The sequence below is a fragment of the Vicugna pacos genome, chromosome 34, assembly GCF_048564905.1.
Source record: "Vicugna pacos chromosome 34, VicPac4, whole genome shotgun sequence".
NCBI classification, from domain to species: domain Eukaryota; kingdom Metazoa; phylum Chordata; class Mammalia; order Artiodactyla; family Camelidae; genus Vicugna; species Vicugna pacos.
In genome coordinates this window covers 10,225,843-10,249,183 of record NC_133020.1, presented here as the reverse complement: position 1 = coordinate 10,249,183, position 23,341 = coordinate 10,225,843, and the positions used below count along the sequence as shown (strand labels likewise).

At 35.9% G+C, this 23,341-nt stretch overlaps 1 protein-coding gene across 1 annotated transcript in view; it reads left to right on the top strand.

Annotated features, from left to right (window-relative positions):
* AEBP2 (AE binding protein 2) overlaps nucleotides 1-23,341 on the top strand; it is a 51,516-nt gene that overhangs the window by 5,113 nt on the left and 23,062 nt on the right. The window contains exons 2-3 of the mRNA XM_031670623.2: nucleotides 14,502-14,709; nucleotides 22,119-22,226. Of these exons, the coding sequence (XP_031526483.2) occupies nucleotides 14,502-14,709; nucleotides 22,119-22,226 (316 nt within the window). The remainder of the gene's footprint in view (nucleotides 1-14,501; nucleotides 14,710-22,118; nucleotides 22,227-23,341) is intronic.

The window sequence follows — 23,341 nt, the reverse complement described above, 5'->3', positions numbered from 1 at the left end:
CACATCTTGCCTATGGTATTATCTTTTATTGCTGTCTAACAAATTTCCCCCAATTTTAGCAACCTAAAAGAACAAGCACATGGTTTCTGAAAGTCAGGAATAGAGGGGCTTAGCTGTCTGGTTCTGGTTCAGTCTCACGTTGCAGTGAAAGTGTTGGCCGGTACCGCAGTCATCTGAAGGCTTGACTGGGGCTGGAAATCCATTTCCAAGGTGGCTCACTTAATGTGACTTTTGACAAGAGGTCTTGGTTACTCACCAAGTCAGTGTCTCCAGAAGGCTATTTTTTGTGTTGTTAGGACACAGCAGCTAGTTTCCCCCAGAGCAAGTCATCAGAGAGAAGGAGAGCCAAGGATTTATGACCTAAAGATACCTGCTCACATTTTCTCCATACATCTTCATTTAGCAGATGGGGTTTTCCTGTTTTTCTTTTCATTCATACTATGACATACAACAGTTGCTTCAGATTTTTGTTGCCTGAGATGACATTTCAAAACCCATCAAAATGCCACGTTAAATTCTTTCCTGGTCGTTTAAAACTTGGCTTTAATTTCTTTTTCCTTTTAATTCCCATATTTGTATTTCATCTTTATTTTTTCTTCCTATTTCTGTTTCTGTTCTGTGGGTGGAGAGATGTAGAATATTGCAGTGTAAAGAGCCTATAATAAAGAGTCAAAGGACACAATTCCATTCTTAACGCCACCTGTATCATGATTTAAGTAACATCTTTGACCTTTAGTTCCTCAGCTGCTAAACAGGGTTAGGTTTTACCATGAAGGTGTTCTAAGGGCCACATGAATTTCTGTTAAGGAGCCCTGTGAGCTGTGTTCTGAAGAGTCCATGTGATTTGAGTGCTTCATCCTTTTTGTTGTAGAACGGTATTTCAGAGAGGACAGACAGTGTAGCTCATTTTTGTAGCATCTAACATAGTACCTTGGTTATGTGAGTACTCCATTAATTATTAGCATTAAATGATACACAAACAATAGAGTTTATATAAATAAAGACGCCTATATAAAGTGAGGGCCTGGAATTTGGTGCCTCTGGTTGGATCACTGTATCTGGTACAGTGAGTTTAAGGCTAGCTTTTCTCCGGGGGTGTGCTCCAGAAGGGCCTGTAGGGCCGCAGGCAGAATTTCACGTGGGCGTTTCTCTGAGAAGGTGTCAGCAACTTTGTCTTCAGAGTCTCAAAAGGGTTTGTCTAAGTTAAGAGCTACAAATTTAGAGGAGATCCAGAGGTGCATGATAAATGCTTTTTAAATGATTGAACAATTCTGACATTGTAAATTTCTGTAAAAAGCATATTTTAAAAGTGAATATCAGTATGGAAAATCTGAAATGGATAGATATCAGAGGCTTTTTTTTAAAAAAAAAAACAGTGTTTAGAAGTATTTACTGTAGAAAAATGCCTGACGTTTTATCAAAGGTGAATGGAAAATTTGACATTAAGGAGAGAAAGTGTAGGGAGAGAAGTGGTTAAGAGTACAGTGCAATATAAGTCAGAATGTTTGGATTTGAATTCTGTCACTTAAGCTGGGTGACCATGGACCAGTTACAAAGGCTGCTGCACTTCTTACTGCTACTTCAGGTTTCTCATCTGCAAGAGGGGGACAGTGATAGTTCCTATCCTGTAAGATAGTTACTGGGATTACATGTACAGAATTTGGTGCACAATTTACCTGGCATTTATTATGTGATAGATATCTATTCCACAGTTGTGCCCAGGACCCCCGTTACATGCCAAGTACTATTCTAGGTGCTAGTTACACAGCAGTGACTGAAAAACAAAGCCCCCGACCTCATGGATGGGGAGAGACAGACTGCGCACAGGACCTGGTAATAGCTAAGCTAGTTGTGATCTACTGTTGAAGCACTTTAAGATCTGAAATGCCAAAAAGTACTGTACCAGCTGTTAAGTGTGTGGCAAATATCTGTAAATGAGTGCTGCAGAAATTTGCACAAGGATATGCTGTACGAGGCTATTTCATTACAAAATCTACATTTTAATCATTTTCTGTAACATACATGGTTGACCTAAAAGACCTCATCATATCTTTTATTTTTAACAGTTTTTAATATGTAAGTAACGCTACTGACAGAAGGTTTTGGAGTATGTTTTCTAGTAATGCTAATGGATTTGCAGTTATGTAACCACATGTTGAGTTCATTTTTATGACCGATAGTTTGCATTTGTAAAAATAATACTTGTATTGACCTTGAAACTAAATAGACAATTTTGGGCGTGGATTTGAGAGCAGGTGGATGTTTGGATGTTTAAAAATCATTTTTTGATCACTTACTGATGGTTAGCATTGTACCCTGTTTAGTGATAAGAAAGAAATGTGATGGTGTCTCCCCAGATATTTAATTTTTAAAGAAAAGACTAAAAAGATTATTCTATTATTTTCTAGTTTTCTGTAAATTGCGACACAGTACTTTAAAGTTATAACTATAGAGTGTTGTAATCGATGACTGAAGTTTTGATGGGAGGGGGGGACTGGATTTTAGGGTTCGTTGAGTGATGAAGAGTAATTTCTAGAAAGCCTAAGTGAAACAGGAAGGAAAGAGCCTAACGTATTTGGGAAAGTTCCTGCCTAGATTTGAGGACCTACACTGGAACTGGGAAATAAAAATGAATATGATGGCTCAAGTGTGATCTTTCACGCCCACACAGATGTGCCCATCTTTCTCTCTGTAGATTTGTGAATCACATTCTTTTGCCTCTCCCTAACTTCTGTCTTTATCCTGTTCGGGTCTTGCCTTGGACTTTTCCTCTAGACTGTCCCTAATTCTTTGTTAGACACATTGCTAGCCCTTGGGTTCTCCATAGCCCTTAGCACAATCTGAGTGATTATGTACTGTTCACCTCTTTCCCTAGGATGTGCGCTCCCTGCAGATAGGAACCACGTCTGTTTTGATCGTTGCTCTCTGCAGCACCTGGCACAGTGCTCAATACTTACTTTAGGTGTTTTTGAATATACTTTGAATGATGAAACTGTGTTACAGGAAAATTAATCACATGTGACAAAGGTAGAGAAGGAAAGCTGGGAGCTGGGAGACCAATTCGGAGGTAGTAGGAATAGTACAGGTGTGAAGTGAGGAGACTTGAGCTAGTGCAGAAGTTGGGGGAGAGTCATGCTTGGGAACCGGAATCAAAGGAAAGAAGAGCTAATTTCCTGGGCGATCTATAAGAAAAATACTGTTACTATTTCTGAGTGAACAGTTTTTTTTCCTTAAGGATTTAACTGGAACAATAGCTTACCATATTTTTTCTAGACACTTCTATCACTAAAATAGCTAAAAGAACATTGGGTAGTGAAAGTATGAACGTTTAAGTCAGAAAGACTTGGTATTATAATTTAACTTCTCAGAAGTTGTCTCCTTACCTTTAAAATAGGAGAAATATCTTAGTGTTATGATTAAGTGGGGTGGAATATGTAAAGGGCCTAGGGCTGTAATTAATTCATAATGTCATTTATCCTCCCATTTCTCATGTGTAGAAATGTAGAAAGGATACTCTGGTGAGAATAAGTAATCAGTATTGTAGTACTGGCTTTACTAGAGACTGCCTGCAGGAAATTTGGCAAATCATTTCATTTCTCTGAACTTCAGATTGATTCTTTTTCTTTAAAGTGAGGGCTTTGGACCAAACAATATAAAGTAATTTGAAGCTCAAATGTGATAATTCTGCTGTGGGTTTGGCAAGTACTCTACTCTAAATGCGAGGCAGGACACGGACGGACGGACGGGGACACACACACACACACACACACACACACGATTATAAATCACATTCTTCTGCCTCTCCCCAACTTCTGTCTTTATGATGCCTGGTCACGTTCAGGTCTTACCTTGAACATTTTCTCAGGCAGACTGTCTCTGATTCTTGGTTAGACACTAGCTAGCACTTAGGTTCTTCATTGCCCTTACCACAGTCACAGTGATTATTTGCTGTTCATCTCTTGCTAGAATGTGCGCTCCCTGCGAATAAGAACTTACTCTCTGTATGTTCTGTACATGTATAGAATATATATGTTCTGTCCTTTAGACAAAGCCAGAATGTTGCAGGTGTGGCTTTGCTATATCCAAGATCTCAAAGATACTTTAGATAGATTCTTCTGGGTTCAGAAATCACCATATTTCTAATTCATATGCTGTTATATTGAAATATCCATTTGTGTTTGTATTCTCTAGGCTGTAACATTTTAAGATTAAAATCAGGTCCTATTTCTATACTTTTCAGCAGTTACCTATCCTGCACTTGCTTGTTACACTCACTGTATTGAGTAACTTGGTAACTGGTTGAATTTAACCAAATGTGGATGCCTCTGGTCATAGTCCTTTCTCACTGTCACTAGAGTGACCGCATGAAACTCGGAGGAGAGCCGTTCTGTGCTTTGTATCTTCTCCCCTGTTCTTTTTGGCTGCATACGTGGAAACAGTATTTGAAGAAAATTGACTATTTGAATAACTTAAAAAAGCAGAATCCCCCCAACTTATGTTTCCCAAGAAAAAAATAAATTTATGTACTATTTTAGAAGACAAGCACTATTGTCTAGTTTGCTTAAGAATCTGAAACTCTTGAACTTACTAAAAGGATTTTGTGAAGTTCATTGCGTCCTCATAACCAAGGAGGAAGCACACAGATTACATCTTGCCCAAAGCCACACGGCTCCTTGAGAATGCAGGCAGTCCTGGCTCCAGCTGACGGTTTAACAACCTCGACCAGGGAAGTTTAATTAAGACAATATAAGTTGGTGGCCCTTTTAATTTTCTTCCTGTCTCTTTTGTGAAGAATAACATGTGCTTGCGTTCATTTACATTTCTGGGCCTTATTCTCATTTGTAATTATATATAGTTAGACTTTGTAACCTAAAGTCCTCGTAAGACTATGACCAGTCTTTCTGACATTTTATTTCTTTAATTTTAACCCTTTTCAAAGTCCTTGACTTGCTTTCTGGTTTTCACTTATATTTTGAGTTTCTATGAAGATGAAGTGTTGCTGATTAGAGAAAACAGGTTTCAGAAGGGTATTAGTATTTCCTAGTGAATGCACTTAATAATTCATTCCTAAATTATGAAATTTTTGTCATTACTTTTTATAAATCCTCGTTAAAATGCCAAGGGTGGATGAACCAGCTGTAGACTTTTTAGTGGTTTAATTCCTGTTGACGGGCACCTGCCTGTGTGTTCCGAGGCGTCGCACGCTATCGGAGTCATTCTTGTTGGATATGTGTATGCTTGTCATCTGGTAGAATCATTGTTATGATTTAACACTAACTTAAAAAAAAGGCAAATAAATATGTGATTGCTTCTGTATAGAATGGGTATGGTTTTTCATAGCAGGTTTTTTTGCATGCCATCTTTGTGTGTAGACATTTTTCTGAAATGTTTTTGAGACGGTAAAAGATAATTCCTTACAGTGTAATTTTCCTGAAGTAGAATGTTTCTAGTATTACAGTCTCTTTGAAGATAATTGCTGATCTCTTAAGCTGGATAAAAAATGTGGGTGGAGTAATCTTAAAGGGCAATAGACTAGAGATGAGAAACAGTTTTAAAATAATGTGCATAGTGGTGGTAGAAGAAGGTAACCTTGTTTTCTGTGGACTGTATTTCATCATTGTTGCATAAAGTCCCTTTTGGCCAATTTAGTGAATACTGCTGGGTCTTGGGGTAAAATCTTTTGTCTTTATTCAGAGAAATAATTGTGGGAATAGAGAGTAGTCTTTTTCTTGATTAGAAAAATCCATTTTAGCTTTTTAAATTACAGTGATAATAGCTTGTAATTACAGTAATAATAGTAATAATATCTTGGTTTTAGCTAATGATCTTTAGTGTGCCTCCAATTAATTTTTATGATTATCTCAGGGTGACATAGCTATATATTTTATTTGCCTTAAGAACCCTACTTAAATTTGTCACAGAAAGCTATGTGAGCATTTACTGTGTGCAAGGCACTAGCTAGGTTTAGGGTTTTACTCTAAATAGGAGGTTTATAGGTGATTCATAGTACAGATCAACCAGATCGTAAGGAAGCAGAATTTCTTCCACCTTAGGTGAGTAGGAAAGGCCGTAGGGAAGCTTGACTTGAGCTTACATGACACGTGTAATAAACTAGGCATATATCTGTACTTTTTTTCTCCTAATTGTTTCTGAGTTGAAAGATCTGCGAGCCTGCATGACCACAGCAGTTTGACAGGCAAAACCAGGCGACCTTACAGAAATCAGATATGGTCTACATTCCTTAATCCTGCTTAAGACCAGTTTCATAACTTACTCTTTGCTTTTGATAAATAAAAACTAAAATGACTGCCTCGTTGTCACTGGAAAGAATATTTTAGAGTTGGATTTTATGTACACATTAGTAGGCTTGTATCTGTGTCAGTGGCCTAAGTTCTAAATTTGGGTCAAGTTCTACCTGAGCATAGTGTTGCTTTCCATGACTGACCTTGAATTAATTTTTTTAATGAAGCTAATTGACTAGTAGGAATCAAATTTAAGAGTTCATCTCATTAGTAAAACCATCTGTCCAAATGAGTCAGATTCCGTGTAGATGCTAAATGTGTGTGTGTGCGCGCACGCACATGTGTACTGTAGACGTACATAAGCAAAGAAACAGCCAACACTGAGCGTCAGGTTATCTTGGTGCACAACATAGGTGGCATTTCAGTATCTCTTGAATCAGAAATTTACTCAAATTTTTCCTTTGTATAAATGTGACACATGATTTGGCAGTAGTGTTATACCTGTGTGACTTTGGGCAGGTCACGTAATTTTTGTGTCTCAGTCTCATTTATCTGCTCAGTCTTCTTTCTGTGAGACAATGATACTAATACTTGGGTGTTAGTAATTAACGAGTAGTTAGTTCATTTGGTTGTTGTAAGCACTACATGAGTTAATGCATGTCAAGCATTGTTCCAGTAACTATGGCTGACAACCAACTCCAGCATCTAGTAGTTTTTAACACATGACTTTGCTTATGAATGTGCAATCTGAGCAGGGCTTGGCACTGATGGCTAGACTCCTGCTACACACTTGGTGTCAGCTTGGAGCAGCATGAAGTCTGCGGACTGCAGTCACCAGAAAGCTTGCTCACTCAGGAATCTGTCAGGTGTGTGGTACCTGGGCTGACAAGACTCCGACAGCTGGGAGCCAGAACACCTGGGGCTCCCAGCATCTCTCTCTAGCTCTGTGTACTTTCTTGACAGGATCTTTTCAGCATGATGACTTCAAGGGAGCCAGATTTCTTTACAGAGTAGTGGGTAGTTCAGGGCTCCCAAGCTGTGTGTCCCAGGAGAGAGCCAGGCTGAAGATGTTTTGCCTTTTGGTGACCTGGCCTTGGAAGTCTGGCAGTATCATTTCTCCGAGAGTCTCAGGCCTGCTTAGATTCCGGGGGAGGCGGTATAAACCTCGCACCTCTTGATGCCACGTTGTGAGAAGAGGATTTAGGAAGCTGTGTATATGCATGTGGCCATCTTTTGAAAATAACGTTTTGGCACAAGCACATAGAACAAAGCAGGGCATATAGCAGTCATTCAGAAAGTGTTAACTGTTGTGATAAAGAATGGTAAATCAGATTTTAAAACAGTGCCTTACTTTTCTGATATAGATTTTGATAGAGTACATAATCTTCTTTTTCTTTAGGGTTAAGTCATAAAATGTTAACAGGCAGACAGTTCATAGTTATCTTGAGGTGCCTGTTTGAACTCGTTCAGTTTTAGCTTTTAATCCTTTGTCAATGCCTAGAATAAGGACCAGGGCACAAAATTACAGTCTCTTTCAGCAAAGGAGGTGAGGAACTGTATGGATAACTGAAGTAAAGAGTTTCATTCTTTTTTCCCCCCTCTTTTATGAGGGGGAGGTAATTGGATTTATTTATTTATATTTGGAGGAGGTACCAGGGATTGAACCCAGGACCTTCATAAGCATGCATTCTACCACTTGAACTATGCCCTCCCCCCGCAAGAGTTTCACTGTTAAAGTCATATAGTATCAGGCATACAACTTCAGACTTAAAAAAATATAGGACTGTCTTAAATGTACTGTTCTGAATTTTAACTTCTTTTCTTTCTTTTTTTTAAAAAAATACGTAGGAAACATTTATTTATTTATTTATTTGAATGGAGGTTCTGGGGATTGAACCCAGGACCTCGTGCATTCTAAGCATGTGCTGTACCACTGATCTATACCCATCCCCCTGAATTTTAACTTTTAATAATTTTGATTACAAGTATGGGAGACACACAGAGTGATCTTTCTAGTAGTGAGTGACGATTTTATTATAGATGAAAGGAACATCACCTTTTAGCCAAATAATAGCTTTGTCCTGTGATTAGATAAGGAATCCCTTGGATATGGTTATGTTCACCTATGATTTGACAAGTACTTTGAAAACTATATAGTGCACATAATTCTATCCAAAGGTTATTACCAGTTACAAAATTAAGCCAAGATTGTGATGCTCGACCCTGTGAAATGTTCCTTAGTTAGACCAGGAGAATTTTTGTCTCCCTAGCGCTCTCCTCACTTTCTTCAGTCCATATGGAGGATCTTGTTCCATTCTTTAAAAATCAGAATTAAGAATATATTCATTTTACAATAATTCTGATACAAATTATGAACTGAGAGCTTCCTGGAGATTGTGTGTTTTTCACTGACAGAACAAAAATAAAATGGCCTTGATCCTTTAGAGATTAGAGAGGTTCTTTTCTGGAACCTCGATCAATACCTTGCAGATCCTGAAGACAGTGGCTCATCTAGTGGCTCACCTTGATCGTCCTGTTTTCCTGCTACATTTTTAAAGTTTGGTACCTTTTACTCTTTCACTTTGTATATAACAGAGCTTAAGTGGTTTCTAACCTTTTGATGTAAAAGCTAGCAGTTTGACAATTTTGAGGTCTGTTCAGAAAATAGACAATCTAAAAAACATTTTACCAGCTTTGAGTAGTGAAAGAAGGGGAGGAAGCTTTTCCCCCAGATTTTATATGGAACCCCAAGGCATAAGACATTAAAATGGTATTTTATTAGTATTTTTCTTAAAAGTTCAAAATTTAACAATTTGTAAAGTCAATCAGAACAATAAAGCTTTTTTAGAAGAACTTAAATTTGCTGTGTGGCTTGTGGACAATACAAGTTTGTGTCAGTTTCAGCATCTAGTTTTTTTCTTGTTCTGTTTTGGATCCTCAGTCTTGAGAATTTGCCTTGTAGACCCTGGCAACTTGTCCTTCCGTCTCCGTATGCACCTTAATCTTCCTGGTCAGAAGCTCTGAGCGTGGGTTACTAGCATGGAGGTCTTGTTTGGAAGACACCATTACTTACTGGTCTTCATTGCCTTTACTTCATATCACACATACAAAAGTGACCAGAGTCTGAAATTTAAGCAATAAAACTCTTAATATTGTCTCATGTCAGCCCTTTAATTTGTTAGCAGCCACCTGACTGGTCCTCTGGCAGAGGAGAGCCTGCAGACAGTGACGGTGAGCCTTTTTGGAAGGCATTTAATTGGGTGAGGCATAGGGTGTCTGATATGCAGACCTAATTTTATATGAATGGACAAGTGGAGGCCTGAGTTAGGGGGGAAAATAGCAGTACAGAGCTGCAACTTTGCTAATCGATGACATATTTATAGGAAATCCTCATATTTAAATTTTAGTGTTTTGAGTGATTAAATTATACTCGATTTCACATTATACACTTTTTCCCCCTTCAGGTCCCTGTTCTCAGCCTTCCTTTAAAGTTACACATTTCAGTAGCCTACAAAGAGAAGGACGCAAAGTTACCAAGGAAAATTCATAGCACAAATAAGTTTCCTCACAGATAACTGACAAGAAGACTGCAGATAAGGCTGCCCCTACCCATTTGACCTCGAGATTTCAAATTTAGCAGTTAACCTTAGAATAAAATTAAAATATTCCAGATCAGAAACATACTGTCTCCAATCTATTTCAGAGAGACCTTTAAGATTTGTTCTATATGTAGTCTAGATCAGAGGTTCTTAAACACTTTCCCCTGAAGCATCTCCTTTGCTTTCTTAAATACCGAGGAATATGCATTTTATCTCAGTAAAGCTGTTTAAAGAGTTACTAAAGAAACCAAAGAGCTTTTGTTTTTGTAGGTTATATTTATTGCTATTCTAGGATCAAAAATCAAAACAGCACATTTTTTAAAAGGTATTAGTTAATTTAAAAGTAAACCAATTATATGTAATGTGAACAATGTTTTTTAAATGCAAGATAACTTTTCCAGTTTAAAAAATAGAAGAGTGACATTGTTTTATATTTGATGTCTGACTTAACTAGTTTCTCATAGTTGCTTCTGCATTCATTCTGATGCAGTGAATTTATTTGGTTGAACCATATGAAGAAAACCTGGCTGATAGTCCTTCCTTTTCCAACTTATAATCTGTATTTTAATAGTCTTTTTTAGGTAATTGTGTGGCTATTTGATAATATGCCAAAACTTGACAAATGATAGTTTTTTTGGTTTTTTTCTAAGATCATTTGCAATGTGGGATCTGAAACCATGTCAGTGAACTTTTCTCATTCTGGTATTAAGATCATGGTCTTGTTCTTCTCCATCATAATAACATAGCATCCATGTCTTACTTACTCTGCTTCTGTATCTTGTCATTTAGCAGGCTGACCTTTGCTTCTCAGTGTTGGCAGCCCTGTGGGCAGTGGTCATGCCCACCAAACAGATGTTTTGCTTGGAAGTAATTTGAGTTCTCAAAGAAGGGGCTGTTCTTCTATGTATGAGTGAGTTGGGCCTTGAATTCCCAAAGGAAACCATTTTCATAAAATCCATGTAGGTAGTTTCTCTAGATGTTGGGGTCTGGTCCGCCAGGTAGTTTCTTAAAAGGGGAAAAAGTGAATGTTGTTATTTTAAAAATGCTTTATATCCTTCCCTAAATATTGCATTGGAATATCTAATAAATGTTTTGTTTTTACTTTTAACTTAATGGATTTTCTGGTGTCAAGGTGTGTATGTGTGTGTGCACTTTAACTTATTCTACAATATGAGGCAGTTCCTTAAACAGTCTGGTCAGTCTCAGTTGGATAATAATAACGAAAGAGATCTTTTAGAGTCTTGCTACTTAAAATGTTGTAGCAGCAGCAGCATCAAGCAGACTCTTGTTAAATATACAGTATCTCAGGTCTTACCCCAGACCCGCTGAATCAGAACCTAAAGTTCATAAGATCACAGGTGTTCATATACACATTAGTTTGAGAAGCACTGCTTCAGATGGTTGAAACTGTCGAAATAGAGTGAGGACTTTTTCTGGCTTAGATTTTCTTCCAAATACCAGGCTGCTTTTGTTCACATTTTACAGAATCAGTAAGGGTTCATTGGGAAGGAGAAGTAACTGAATGAAAGATTTTAATATATGCTTGAACCTAGAAAAGATCAGGTGGAATGTCACCTTCTAGTTCTGACCACCTTGTTACCCTGCTATTACAGGAGGAAGGACACTGGTTTCTGTGAGATCTGCACCTAGCTCAGGGTCCTGTCAGAATCAGAAGTTGCTTTCAGCTTGTCTCCTATGCTCTCCTTCAGCAGGACTGTTGGCTGTATCGGTCTAAAGGGTGGTGATTCTGGCATGGCTCTGGTGCCAAGAGAGCCTGGAAGCTGAGGATTGGGTGCTTCCTAAAAGTTGTAGGAACCAGAGAGGCTATGAGGCAGGATTCCACTTAACCCTGCAGGGCGATGGGAGGCTCTGAGGGGATGCTGCCCCGCTGTGGAGTGTCTTGAGCTTCCAGGGCAGAGAACCCCCTCCCCCCCCACTCCTCTGCTGCTGCATTAGCAGCTTGTTGCCAGTGGTGGACAAAGTGCATTTGATTCTCCTCTCCTTTTATGAAGATCTGTGTCTGCATGAAGCACTGCTTTTCAAGTGAATGATGCTGCACGTAGCCAGTATGCACTGTTGCTTAGTGGCCATGGCTGTTTGGACTTGAAAGGCTCGCCTTCTGTGGTAAAGTTAATAGCAAAGTAGGATCAGCTCTGTGTAAAGAGACTATTGCTAGTTGGATTTGTCTCAAGGATATGAGTCTCTTCACTTTGCTTTACTTTGTTCAATTTAAAAGAAATTGATTTGGTTTCATTTTCAACTAATTTTGAACTTTCAAAGAAAAGCTGCACATAAATGTGGCTAAAATAATACAAAAGGGGATTTATAGATTAAGTCTCTTACTTCCCCCCACCCACCCCAACATGGACAGTGTTTTGTGTATCCTTCAGAAGAGGTTTGTCTTTAGAGGGTAGCTGTATCTCTGTCTGTCCCCCTCCTCCACCTCGTGTGCAGATTGGAACATTACTCCCCTGCACTTTTGTGGCTTTTTTTTTTTTTTTGCCTTGGAGATGGTACTACAGTAGGTCATTGAGATTTATCTGTTTTGTGAGATAGTTTATAAATTGAATCTGATTTGTTATTCACTTAAAACTTAGTATTTTGCCTTTGGAGTTATTTAGTATGGTTTATGAAAGTATATACCTTACAGGGAAAATGTTTTTAAACGTATGAAGCAAGTAGTAAGGAAAATAGGTAACCATTTTGCAGTTAAGGGCCTCATGAGACTTGAAATTTCTAGGACTCAAATAAAAATTTGTGTTTCAGTATAGAAAAGCTATCATGCTTACAGTTTATTCCTGTAAAAACAAATGATATATGAATACATTTTCAGATATTTAAGAGTTGATTCACATTTGAGAGTATTATAGTGATAACAGAATTTTAGAATGAAGTTGTAGAGTTGAAATTTAGAATCTACATATTGACTGGTAGATAGTTACAGCCAGATGGACCTAAATACATAAATATCCTTTGAAGGGAAATCTGAGACGTTTTTCAGATCTGAAGCATCTTACAAAAATATCTTTGCTGTCTTTTTGAAATGGGTACATTTGATGTTAGACACAAATCCTCGTTAAGCTTATTTAAAAAGTTAAAGTTTAGTTTAATTCTTGCTGTGAGTAAATAAGGTTGTAGTAGTTACAGGTGAGTTCTTACTTTAGGTGTGCTGAAATAATTGTGGTTGAAGTGTCATGTTTGCAAACTTGCAGATGACTAGAGAAAAGCTATATATACCAAAGAGAACCAAGTGTTTACTGAGTTCAGATTTATTTATTTTTATTGAGATATAGTGATGGTACAATATTATATAACTTTTCAGCTGTACAACATAGTGATTCACAAGTTTTTTTAAACAGGTTATATCCTGTTTATAGTTAATATAAGACATTGGCAATATTTCCTGTATTGTAAAATATATCCTTGTTTATTTCAGCTTATTTATTTTATATGTAGTAGTTTGTACCTCTTAGTCCCCCATCCTTATCTTGCCCCTTCCCCATCCCAACTCCCTACTGGTAACCACTAGTTTGTTCTCTGTATCTGAGTTTAGATTTAAACATAGTTTTCTGTGTCTTTAAAATTTTCTGTAGTAAAAACTTGTGTAGGGACATGTACCCCTTCTAAATTAATATGATTTTTAAATAACTTACTGGTACTGAAATAACAAGCAGATACATAGCTTTTGATGTATTTAATCTGAACCATTCTTACTGTTGGTCCTTCTCTGATTGAAGCTATTTCCATGTAATTTCTCTATTGAGAAGATACTGAAAAACATAAGCGTGGATTGCTTTTAAAATGAAGGCAAAGTATGTTGCATTTTATTATGATGTGAAATTTTGAGCATTCAAAATTACTCAATTTTATAACTTTTACTAATGTAATTTGTTAGTAAATAAAAGGATTACTATCATTTAATACTTTGTTTAGTAAATAAAAAGTAAAGGGGTTGATTGGCATTTTCAGTCTTCTTTGGTACAGAAAAGTTTTTTAAAAAAACCGAGGGCCAGGAAAGTACTTTTTATTCGGACTTTGGTAAAATCAAAGAAATTTTATTGCACTGAGTTTTCTCTCTTCTGCCTTTCTATTAAGAAGGGGAAATACAGCAAAATTTCCCAACTTCTTTGAGATGGAAAGAGGTAGGATGTGATAGCAGTTGTATTCTCAGGTTAGTGACTAGAAGATAAGATTTCAGATCAGCAAGTGTGATTTGCAGAACTGTAAAGATAATCTTTTGATTCTGAATTATTTGCAGCTGGAAACTGTTACTTCATCATGCTTCTTAGAACTGTGGAAGAAATGAAATGTGATAAGCTCTGTGTGTGTGTGTGTGTGTGTGTGTGTGGTTTTCTGTAGGATGTAGTACTGAAGACTTCATGTCTGCCAAACATTGCTTAAATTACCCCATATATGTTTTTGAGGTACTAGCATTTTTTGTCTTGATTTGCACTTTGTTGCAAATAATACTTGTTTGTAATTTAGTTTCAGAGAATAATTATTTGAAACTAAATACTTTCAAAGCAGTGCTTTCTAATGGAAAATCTGGTTAGTATGCTTTATGGGGCAGAATGTCAAGTGGTAATCTTAATTATTTATAAGATCATATTCATGTTAGTGAATTTCTAGGAATAACACAGCCTTTTTTCTTCTTTTGTAGCATAAGCAGTACTATAATGGATGTAGACAGCACAATTTCCAGTGGGCGTTCAACTCCAGCAATGATGAATGGACAAGGAAGCACTACTTCTTCAAGCAAAAATATTGCCTATAATTGTTGTTGGGACCAGTGCCAGGCTTGCTTCAACTCTAGTCCAGATCTGGCAGATCACATCCGTTCCATACATGTAGATGGTCAGCGAGGAGGGGTTGGTTTTGTCATTTCTTTTTTTCACTCTCTGTTTCCGTTAGTTTTATTGCTTTATAATTGCTAGTTAGGCTTTTTTTTTCCCAGAGTAATTTGGGATTGCTTTATTTTTTCATATGTTCTTTTCCTTTATTTCCCCCATACTTCATGGAGTCAAATTAAATAGAACATAATTATGTGTTGGATTTTGATTTACTCTTAGTTCTATTACTCTGAAGAAATTAGACTTTCTAAAATACAGTGGGAATATTGTAAATGAATACATGTATTCCAAGGTTCTGATGCTTTGAGTTGAGGACATTTAGGAATTGGCACTGTGTAGGATTTCTGTTGTTAGGGTGGTCCTGAATTATCCCTGATGCTGAAATTAACTGGAGAAACTGTCGGTACCAGAGTTAGTATATACAGTCCTGTTAAGTGACAATCTGCACTTCTTATTTGTAATAGTTGATCATCTTTCCCCGGTCTTGTCAGTGCTGGCTTAGTAAGTATTGACGTATGTTCTTTCAGGAATACATCTAATTGTGTCAGCTCCTATGATTTTTGTTGGATAGCGAGTAAAGAGCTAAGCAAATTAGCTGAGTCAGAGTATAATGGACCAAAATACTTAAAAATTGATATTGTAATTTTTTTCAACTTTATCTAGGTTTGTTTTGAATAGTTACTACATTAGTATGCTTTCCAGAAATTAATGTCACATTGTGAGTACAGATAATTTATTATACCACACGTTGCCTATCACCCTGCCATCACTATTGAGATACACTGATACTAAAATGGTTAAAGTCTTCTTGATTTAAGTGAGTGTGTATCTGCTTCCAAGGTTGTATTGATATTTATATTAACAGTCTTTTTTTTTTTTAAACATTCAGCCATAACAGGCACTCTGAACATTTTAACCAATGGTGTTGCATTTGAAATTTCTTTTAAGAAATACTTGCCGTTATCACAATGTGTTATAATTTGTTAGCAATCTTTTGATTCCTTAAGTACTTTCATGTATGTAAACATCTATCTTAGTAGGTTTTTTTAAATTTTACTTTTTATTGAAGTGTAGTTGATTTACAATGTTAGTTTCAGATGTACAGCAAAGTGATTCAGTTATACATACACACACATACATACATACACACATATTTTCAGATTCTTTTCCATTATAGCTTATTACAAGAAATTTAATATAGTTCCCTGTGCTATACAGTAGGTCCTTGTTTATCTATTTTATATATAGCAGTGTGTATCTAATCCCAAACTCCTAATTTATCCCCTCCTGCATTATTAGATTTAATATATGTATATATATAAGGTCTGAGCAGACACCAAGGAGTGTTTTAATGTACTGTGCCCTTGGTATTTTTACTGCACAACCCAGCTTAGTGATTAAGCTTCAGTAACAGTCTTTATTCCACCCTCACCTATATGTCAGATTTCTGGTGGAACTGTTTTGACCAAGTTGGTTTCTTGGTCGTTACAGGGTTGCCTTTTGTGGAGGTGTCACACAGTGTCTATCAGTTTATCAGTAAGGTAGTCGTTTGAGCCATGGCATGATGCTTTTTAGTCACTTGGCTTAGCAACTACACGTAGAATCCCAGGCTAGGCAGGCGGTCTCTTAATAAGTGTAGAAGAGCTTCACATTTCTACGTCTTGATCCTACCAGTTGAGTTGGCACACAGCCTTATGAGAACGTTTTCAACCTTTTACAGATTTGTAGGGGAAAATGGAGTTACAGACTGAGTGTATCATGTAATCACTGCAACTACCTGTACCTTACTGATGTTACGGAGCTAGGCAGGAAGTCTTCTTTCTACAATAAGTGTAAACTTGTTGAAATGAAAACCCCCTCTGTCATTTCTTGAATGCTTTTTCATAAAATTTCTTTATTACAAATAATAAGATTCTCTGGCTAATTTTAAGAGTAATGCTGTTTTGACCTCAGAAAGGAGTTCTGATCTTTGAAGGACATTAGTTGCTAAACTACAAATGTAAAGGATCAGATAAATGAAGAAAATACATTCCATTTATTTCTGCATATCAATCTTTGGTATATAGACTAAACTTTCAGAATGAAAGTATGAATGAGAATTTGAAAACTTGATCTGGTTTGTGCTTTAAAATAGAGTAATTGTGTCTACACCCTGCACACGTCTGATCTCATCTGAAGTAAAGTAGTTGTTAGTTGTTGGTTGGAACATTTTTTTTCTAATGACCTCTTTGAAGGGAGATTAAAAAGAAATCGCTTTAACTATTTTAAGTGTACAGTTCAGTGGCATCAGGTACATTCATGTTGTTGTGCAACCATCACAACTGTCCATCTCCGGAACTTTTTCAGGATCCCAAACTGAAATCTCCCTGTTAAACAATAACTCCCTAATCCTCCGCTCCTCTAGCCCCTGGGAAGCACTGCTCTACCTTCTGTCTCTATAAATTTGACTGTTTTGGTACCTCCTATAAGTGGAAAACAGCTGATTTTGATCACATTTTTTTTAAGAGTTTTTATTTCTTTTCTCTCTACTGCAAGTGTTAAACTCATGGTGGAACAGAAACAAATGAGGAAAATGTTGGTAATTCCAGCAGATTATATGTTTCTAATTATTGAAAGGTGATAGTTTTTCTGGAGCAGTAAGTTAGCAAAATACAAATACTATATTATTTCCTGTTCTTTTTCTCATCCCACTCTGATCTTCACCCTGGGAAAAATAAAGCAATCATATAGCAGCTTAGAAACTTCTTTACCCTCCTTTAAGCTATTTTTGTTGCCAGGTCATGTGGGCTTTAATTATATTTGGAGGCTGAAGTCAGGCGGAGTTTAGGTTTTCCTGACTTTTTCATGTATCCAAGTGGATGAATACTTTCAATTCTATGTTAAAAGTTAAAACTAACCCTTTAAAGACCACTTAATGAATATACCTTTAAAAAAAAGAATAACGAGAGTACGTCTGTTTAAAAAGTAAAAACAATAAAAATTTAACCTTTTTCATTAAGTAAAATAGAATTATGTTCTTGGGTACATACGTCCCTGCATGACTGGATTTCAAAAACTAGACTGAGCTTATTTTACTAATCAGATTTCAAGCACAGTGTTCTCTTAGTATACACGCAAGTCTTGGTAAGGTCGAGGAACTTTGTCTTGTAGGGTTTCGGTGGCTCAGTAAGACCCATTAGTGTTCTATTTTTTTCTATCTTAACTTTCTCACTTTAAAAACAGTTCCCAGAAAGAAATCTGTTCATGTCTCCTGATGGAGAAGTTATTTTACACTTTGTTTTACTAAGTTTACTTTTTTTTTTACATTTTTTATTGAGTTATAATCATTTTACAATGTTGTGTCAAACTCCAGTGTACAGCACAATTTTTCAGTTATACATGAACATATATATATTCATTGTCACATTTTTTTCTCTGAGCTACTATAAGATCTTGTATATATTCCCCTGTGCTATACATTATAATCTTGTTTATCTATTTTACATTATGAAATCCCAGTCTGTCCCTTCCCACCCCCCATAAGTTTACTTCTGTATATGCTCTTTGGTGTGTTTAAGGGGATAGGGCCACAGGGAGATTCTGGGGTGGGGAGAATCATAGATTGTTATTACTTGGAGACTCGAATGAGTTACTTTTATGTTAGATAAAATGACACTTGGAGAGTCTCATGGTTCAATCTGAATGCTGCTAGGAGGTGGAATCAATCTTAGGAGGTTACTTTGAGTTTTTGATTGCCAGTCTGGTATCTTCTGAACATAATATAAAATTGGTCATATCTTTTGCAATAAACGAGAATTCTTGTACTTTGAGAGTTTTATTAAATATTATCCTGTTTATTAAGTATCTTTTAACAGAGGAAACTGAAATGTTAACACATTTAATGTGGCTAAAAATGATAGAATACAACATTATAGCCTTCCTTCATTTTCGACAGATCTTGAAAGAGTAGGCTGATTTGAGATAAAACAGTTAGATATAAAAAACATTTTGCTTCTCTTCTGTATTTTTATGGAGAAATGAGCAAGTTTTTCCCTAAGAGCTTAAAGGAACCATGAGATCATCCATTCATCCCCTTTCTGACTTTAGGTGGTCTATCTCTTATTCAATATAAAACCTTTTGTATCATTTACTGTAGAAGGAATCAAATTCTTTAGTAAAAGTGGGCTTTTTTCCCACCCCCTTTGAGCATGTAAATTATATATACTCTAAATACAGAGCTTACTGGAGCTGCAAAGTGTGGAATGGCTCACTGGCTCTGTATTTAGAGTATATTTGGATGATTTTAGTTTACTAATAATTGAATTTTTCTTATGCCTGTTTAGATGTTGTCAGGTTGCATTGTATTATTTTGCAGTGAGTTTTACAAATTTCTTAAAGAGATTTTTTTTTTGATGGATTCATTTGTGTACTACAAGTGTGAGATGTTAGTGACCAGATAGGCGTGAGTGCATTTATCTTTATCTGTACTGTCACCCAAGTCATCACAGGTTATGTACGTCTGTTTAGGAAGATTGACCAAAGTGAAGGAGACTTAGACAATCCTGGGTTCCTAGGTTTGTACCAGCCTTCTTCACTTTGAGCCTTCTGGAAGAGGTCCCTAAAGGTAAAGCTGACCTGCTCTGACAGTAATGAGCACAGTTTTCTAGCAGGGTTCTCAGCAGAAAGCCTGAACCCCTTCCTCTGATACTGAACTTTTAGACCTCTATGTTTTGTAAGTTAAGACATTGTAAATCAGAAGATTCTTTGGTAGTAGAAAAATACTCTTTTAATGACTATGTGGTATTTTTACCTTTTTTTTTTTCTTGAGTCTGGCAGAAAAATTTGTGGCATTTATTCTGAGAAGGGACCTCCAGTATCTAATAGAAACCCAATTTTTCTGGTAACTAGTCCTGAGAGATAATATCATCTTATATTTTCATTATGTTTTGGAGTTATATCAAGTGTGTGCTCCTAGCTTCTGTTTGGTAAAAAAGGAAATAGAGATTTAGATAGTGATTCTTTCAAGATTATGGAGCTACAAAGTATGAAAGGGCTGAATAGAATTCAGGCATTTACTTTTGTTCTGTTTGTTTCATCTAATACAACATATAATTAAGCCTGTTTATCATGAAAGACTGAACTCTGAGCCTTTTTGCCTCAGTAGTCTAATTAACATAGCTAGATATTAGTTCGTTTTAAGATAGTATAGAGGAACCATGACAGATTTTACTCATGAATAATTCCTTTCATATTGGGTTGAATTCCTATGGTGTTTGGTTTTCAGGGTTAATTTTGACAAGGAGAAAGTTTCTAAAAATAGGGTCTCAATACTTTTAACATATTGTGCATTGAAAAAGTCTCAGGTTTGAAGAAAGACCCTTTTGTCAGATTTTGGTCTACCTCTTTTATCAAAGGGTCTTCCTAATATAGATTGGGAAAGGAAATTTAGCTTTTTAAACACTTTCGCGGCCCATTTTTTGTGCCCATTTTATGTATCAAGACTGTCTTTGTGTAAGTTTAGTGCTTCCCCCAACATCGAAATATTTTTCAAGTATTTAACCGGAATATAGCTCAACGTAGTTAGCTTTGATCTCTTTACACTTATTTCATTTCCTATAAAATCCACTAGGTTGAAGGTTATGGTTTTTCTTTGAACCTGAAGGTGTTGCTGCCATAGTGTTTTTGCTAGATGTTGTTCTGTCTAGGCTAGACCATACATGCTTACAGTTGAGGCTGTTACCTGATGGAGTTACAAGGTCTGCCATTGACTCCATATGCATGTTTATTCATAGGAAAAGGAATTGGAAATCAGGGATTGTTGTTTCTCTCCAGTGTAGTGGTTGAGTAGGAACAATATTTGAGTGTCTGATTGTTTCTTTGAGAATAACTCAGCACAGGGGTTACTTAAGAGTTATAATATAATTCATCATTGTTAAAATTTTTCTTTGCATAAATGACATTACTTTTGTTCCCAAATGGTTACTTTAAGGCAAATTTGTTGATATGTATGACTTGTGAGAGCATTTTAAGCCAACCTGTTCGTTTTTGGATTGAAAACTTACGACTTTGAGAGTCTTTGTAGTATTGAGTCAGGAAATTGATAGATAACATTGATTATTTGCATGTGATAATCAAGAATTGAGTTAATCTTCACAGCATATAGGTGTAGCTTTGAAGATTTTTTTCTTTGTCTAGATTGATTTAAAAAGTAGCTTTTAATTCTGGAAACTTAGGAATCATTTTATAAATATGCACAAGGGTCAGGAATTTTTAAGTGCCAAAGAAAAAATGCTTTGACTGATAATACCTGCTTAACTAAAAGAAACTAGCTAATCTGTTGTGGAATCAGGATATTCAGTAACATTCTTTAAGCAGTCATGTCAGATTGCAGTAGCAGTATTGTAAAATGGTTTTGAGTGAAAATTGATCACTTATTTTAGCCTGTTTTTCTAGACTTTTAAAAACTTTATTTTAAACTGACTGTTTAATGACCGTTTCCTCAGTCCTTTGTGTATCTCTGTTCTGTTCTCTGTGCAGTACATTATAGTCTTCAGAGTGTGGTTCTGTTATAATTGTTCTAACCTTAGAAGAGAACAGAGCCTATAAATGGTTCTTTGAAGGTAATGATTACACAGTAGATTCATACTTCTTTTACTTATGTTGGGGAGCAGTTTTCAATGTTCAGTTTGATAAAATATAATTGGTTAAATTGATACCTCACTGGTAGGAAGATGGTAAAGATTATGTTGTTACTTGTTAGATTGTTGTTTTCCAAACCCAGTCATACTCAGCTGCCTGAACCCATGAATATGTATCCGTTACGATGATAGAGTATCTGCAGGTATATTAGTTTTAACATCTTGCATTAGATTTTACTTTAAGATAATTGGAAATCATTTTTAATAAGTAGGACAATGGAAAATTAAGTAGTATTAGTATGCATTTGAGAATAGGAAATCAAGAGCATAAAAATTGTAATTGGATAATTTGTTTACTCATTCTTTGAAGATGAAACTGTCAGTACCCTCCAGTTGACTATTTTGATTTATTTTTCTTTGTTTCTTTATACCTTAATATTTCTCTGATATTTACAATTAATACATGCTTGTTCCTTCATGCAATAAATAGAAAAATGTAAATAATGGTCCATGGTTCTGGTTCCTAGGCATGTATCATTCATATTTTGTATATTTCCTTCTGAGTGGCACTTTGGATTGATATATAAGTTCCTTATTGAGGGAATAAGCCTTAAGGGAGGTAGGTTAAAACTATGCCTCTCATGCTGGAAGTTCAGAAAGTTTAACTACATTAAGCATTTTGATTGACTTGTACGTGAAATGGCTCTTTTTGTCAATTGAAGACTTGAAACTTGTTTATTTGAATTTACAAGGAATAAAAGTCCTTGTTGAAATAAGTGATGAAAATAATTATGGCTCTTCTTTTAACAGGTTTTTGTTTGCTTATGGAAAGGTTGTAAAGTATATAACACTCCGTCTACCAGTCAGAGTTGGTTACAGAGGCATATGCTGACACACAGTGGAGACAAACCTTTTAAGGTAAATAAGTGTATGTGAATTTTTTCCTTAACTTCAAGTTAAGTTGACTTGTTTCTTAATGGGCGTACTTTTGCCCTTCTAAAAACTTTTTAAAGGACCAGTTGTTTTAACATTCCTGTGGATACATGGAATTTATAAAATAGATGAAGTAAAGATAATTTAATCCAGTTTTGTTTTTTTGTATTTTTTAAATTCGAAGACCAGAAGAAAGTCACTGTGAAGGTAGGGTCTTGAATACTGCTATGGGCAGACCAATGACTTGAATGTATGTCTTTAAAATTGCTTGGTTGTGGTTAATACCTTGTGCTCTAATTATATTTTCTGATTGTCACAGGTTTCACTCTTTATTAGCAAACAATATTGATTATTATATGAAAAATGAAATTGTAGAACATTATGGGATTTGCTTCACTCTGTCTTGAGGTCATATTTCTGAGTTTAATTGTAAATTACTATGTCAATTAGATGTATTCAGGGAAATCTGTATAAAGAGCGATTTTCTGTAAAAACCATTTTTCCTTCTATATTCATTAAGAGTTAAAATATTTTGGTTTGTAACTTTGGAAAGCATATACCATAGAGATTAAAAGTTTGTATTTAAAGAAGTTTAGTAGTTGTTAACACAGTATCTGCTGGTATGCAAATACTGTGCCAGAAACTTCCCTTGGGTTTCGTTAGAGAAGGAGATGATTCTCGTGGAGTTGGTTTTCAAAAATTACCTTTTTGTTTTGAAAAGACAATCATTAACAAGTTAAGTTGTGAAGAAAATATTTATATTGAGAAATTGTGCTCCCTTTCTTGTTCTTTTTTTCTTCCCCCAATATGTAACCATTGTTACTAGTTTTTAGTGGATTCTTTATGAAACTACAGATATATATGCAGTATCATTCTCCTCTTCTCACACAAAATCCAATAAACTGTATACTGTCTGTACCTTATTTTTTATAAGCTTTTTATTTCATAGCAGTTTTAGATTTACAGAAATATTACAAAGATTATAGAGTTCCCACGTGTACCATACCAAGTTCCCGCGTTATTAACATCTTTACTGCATGTATGTGCACCTTGCTTTTGTAACATACTTTGTGCTAGAGATCTTTTCATATCTGTAGAGA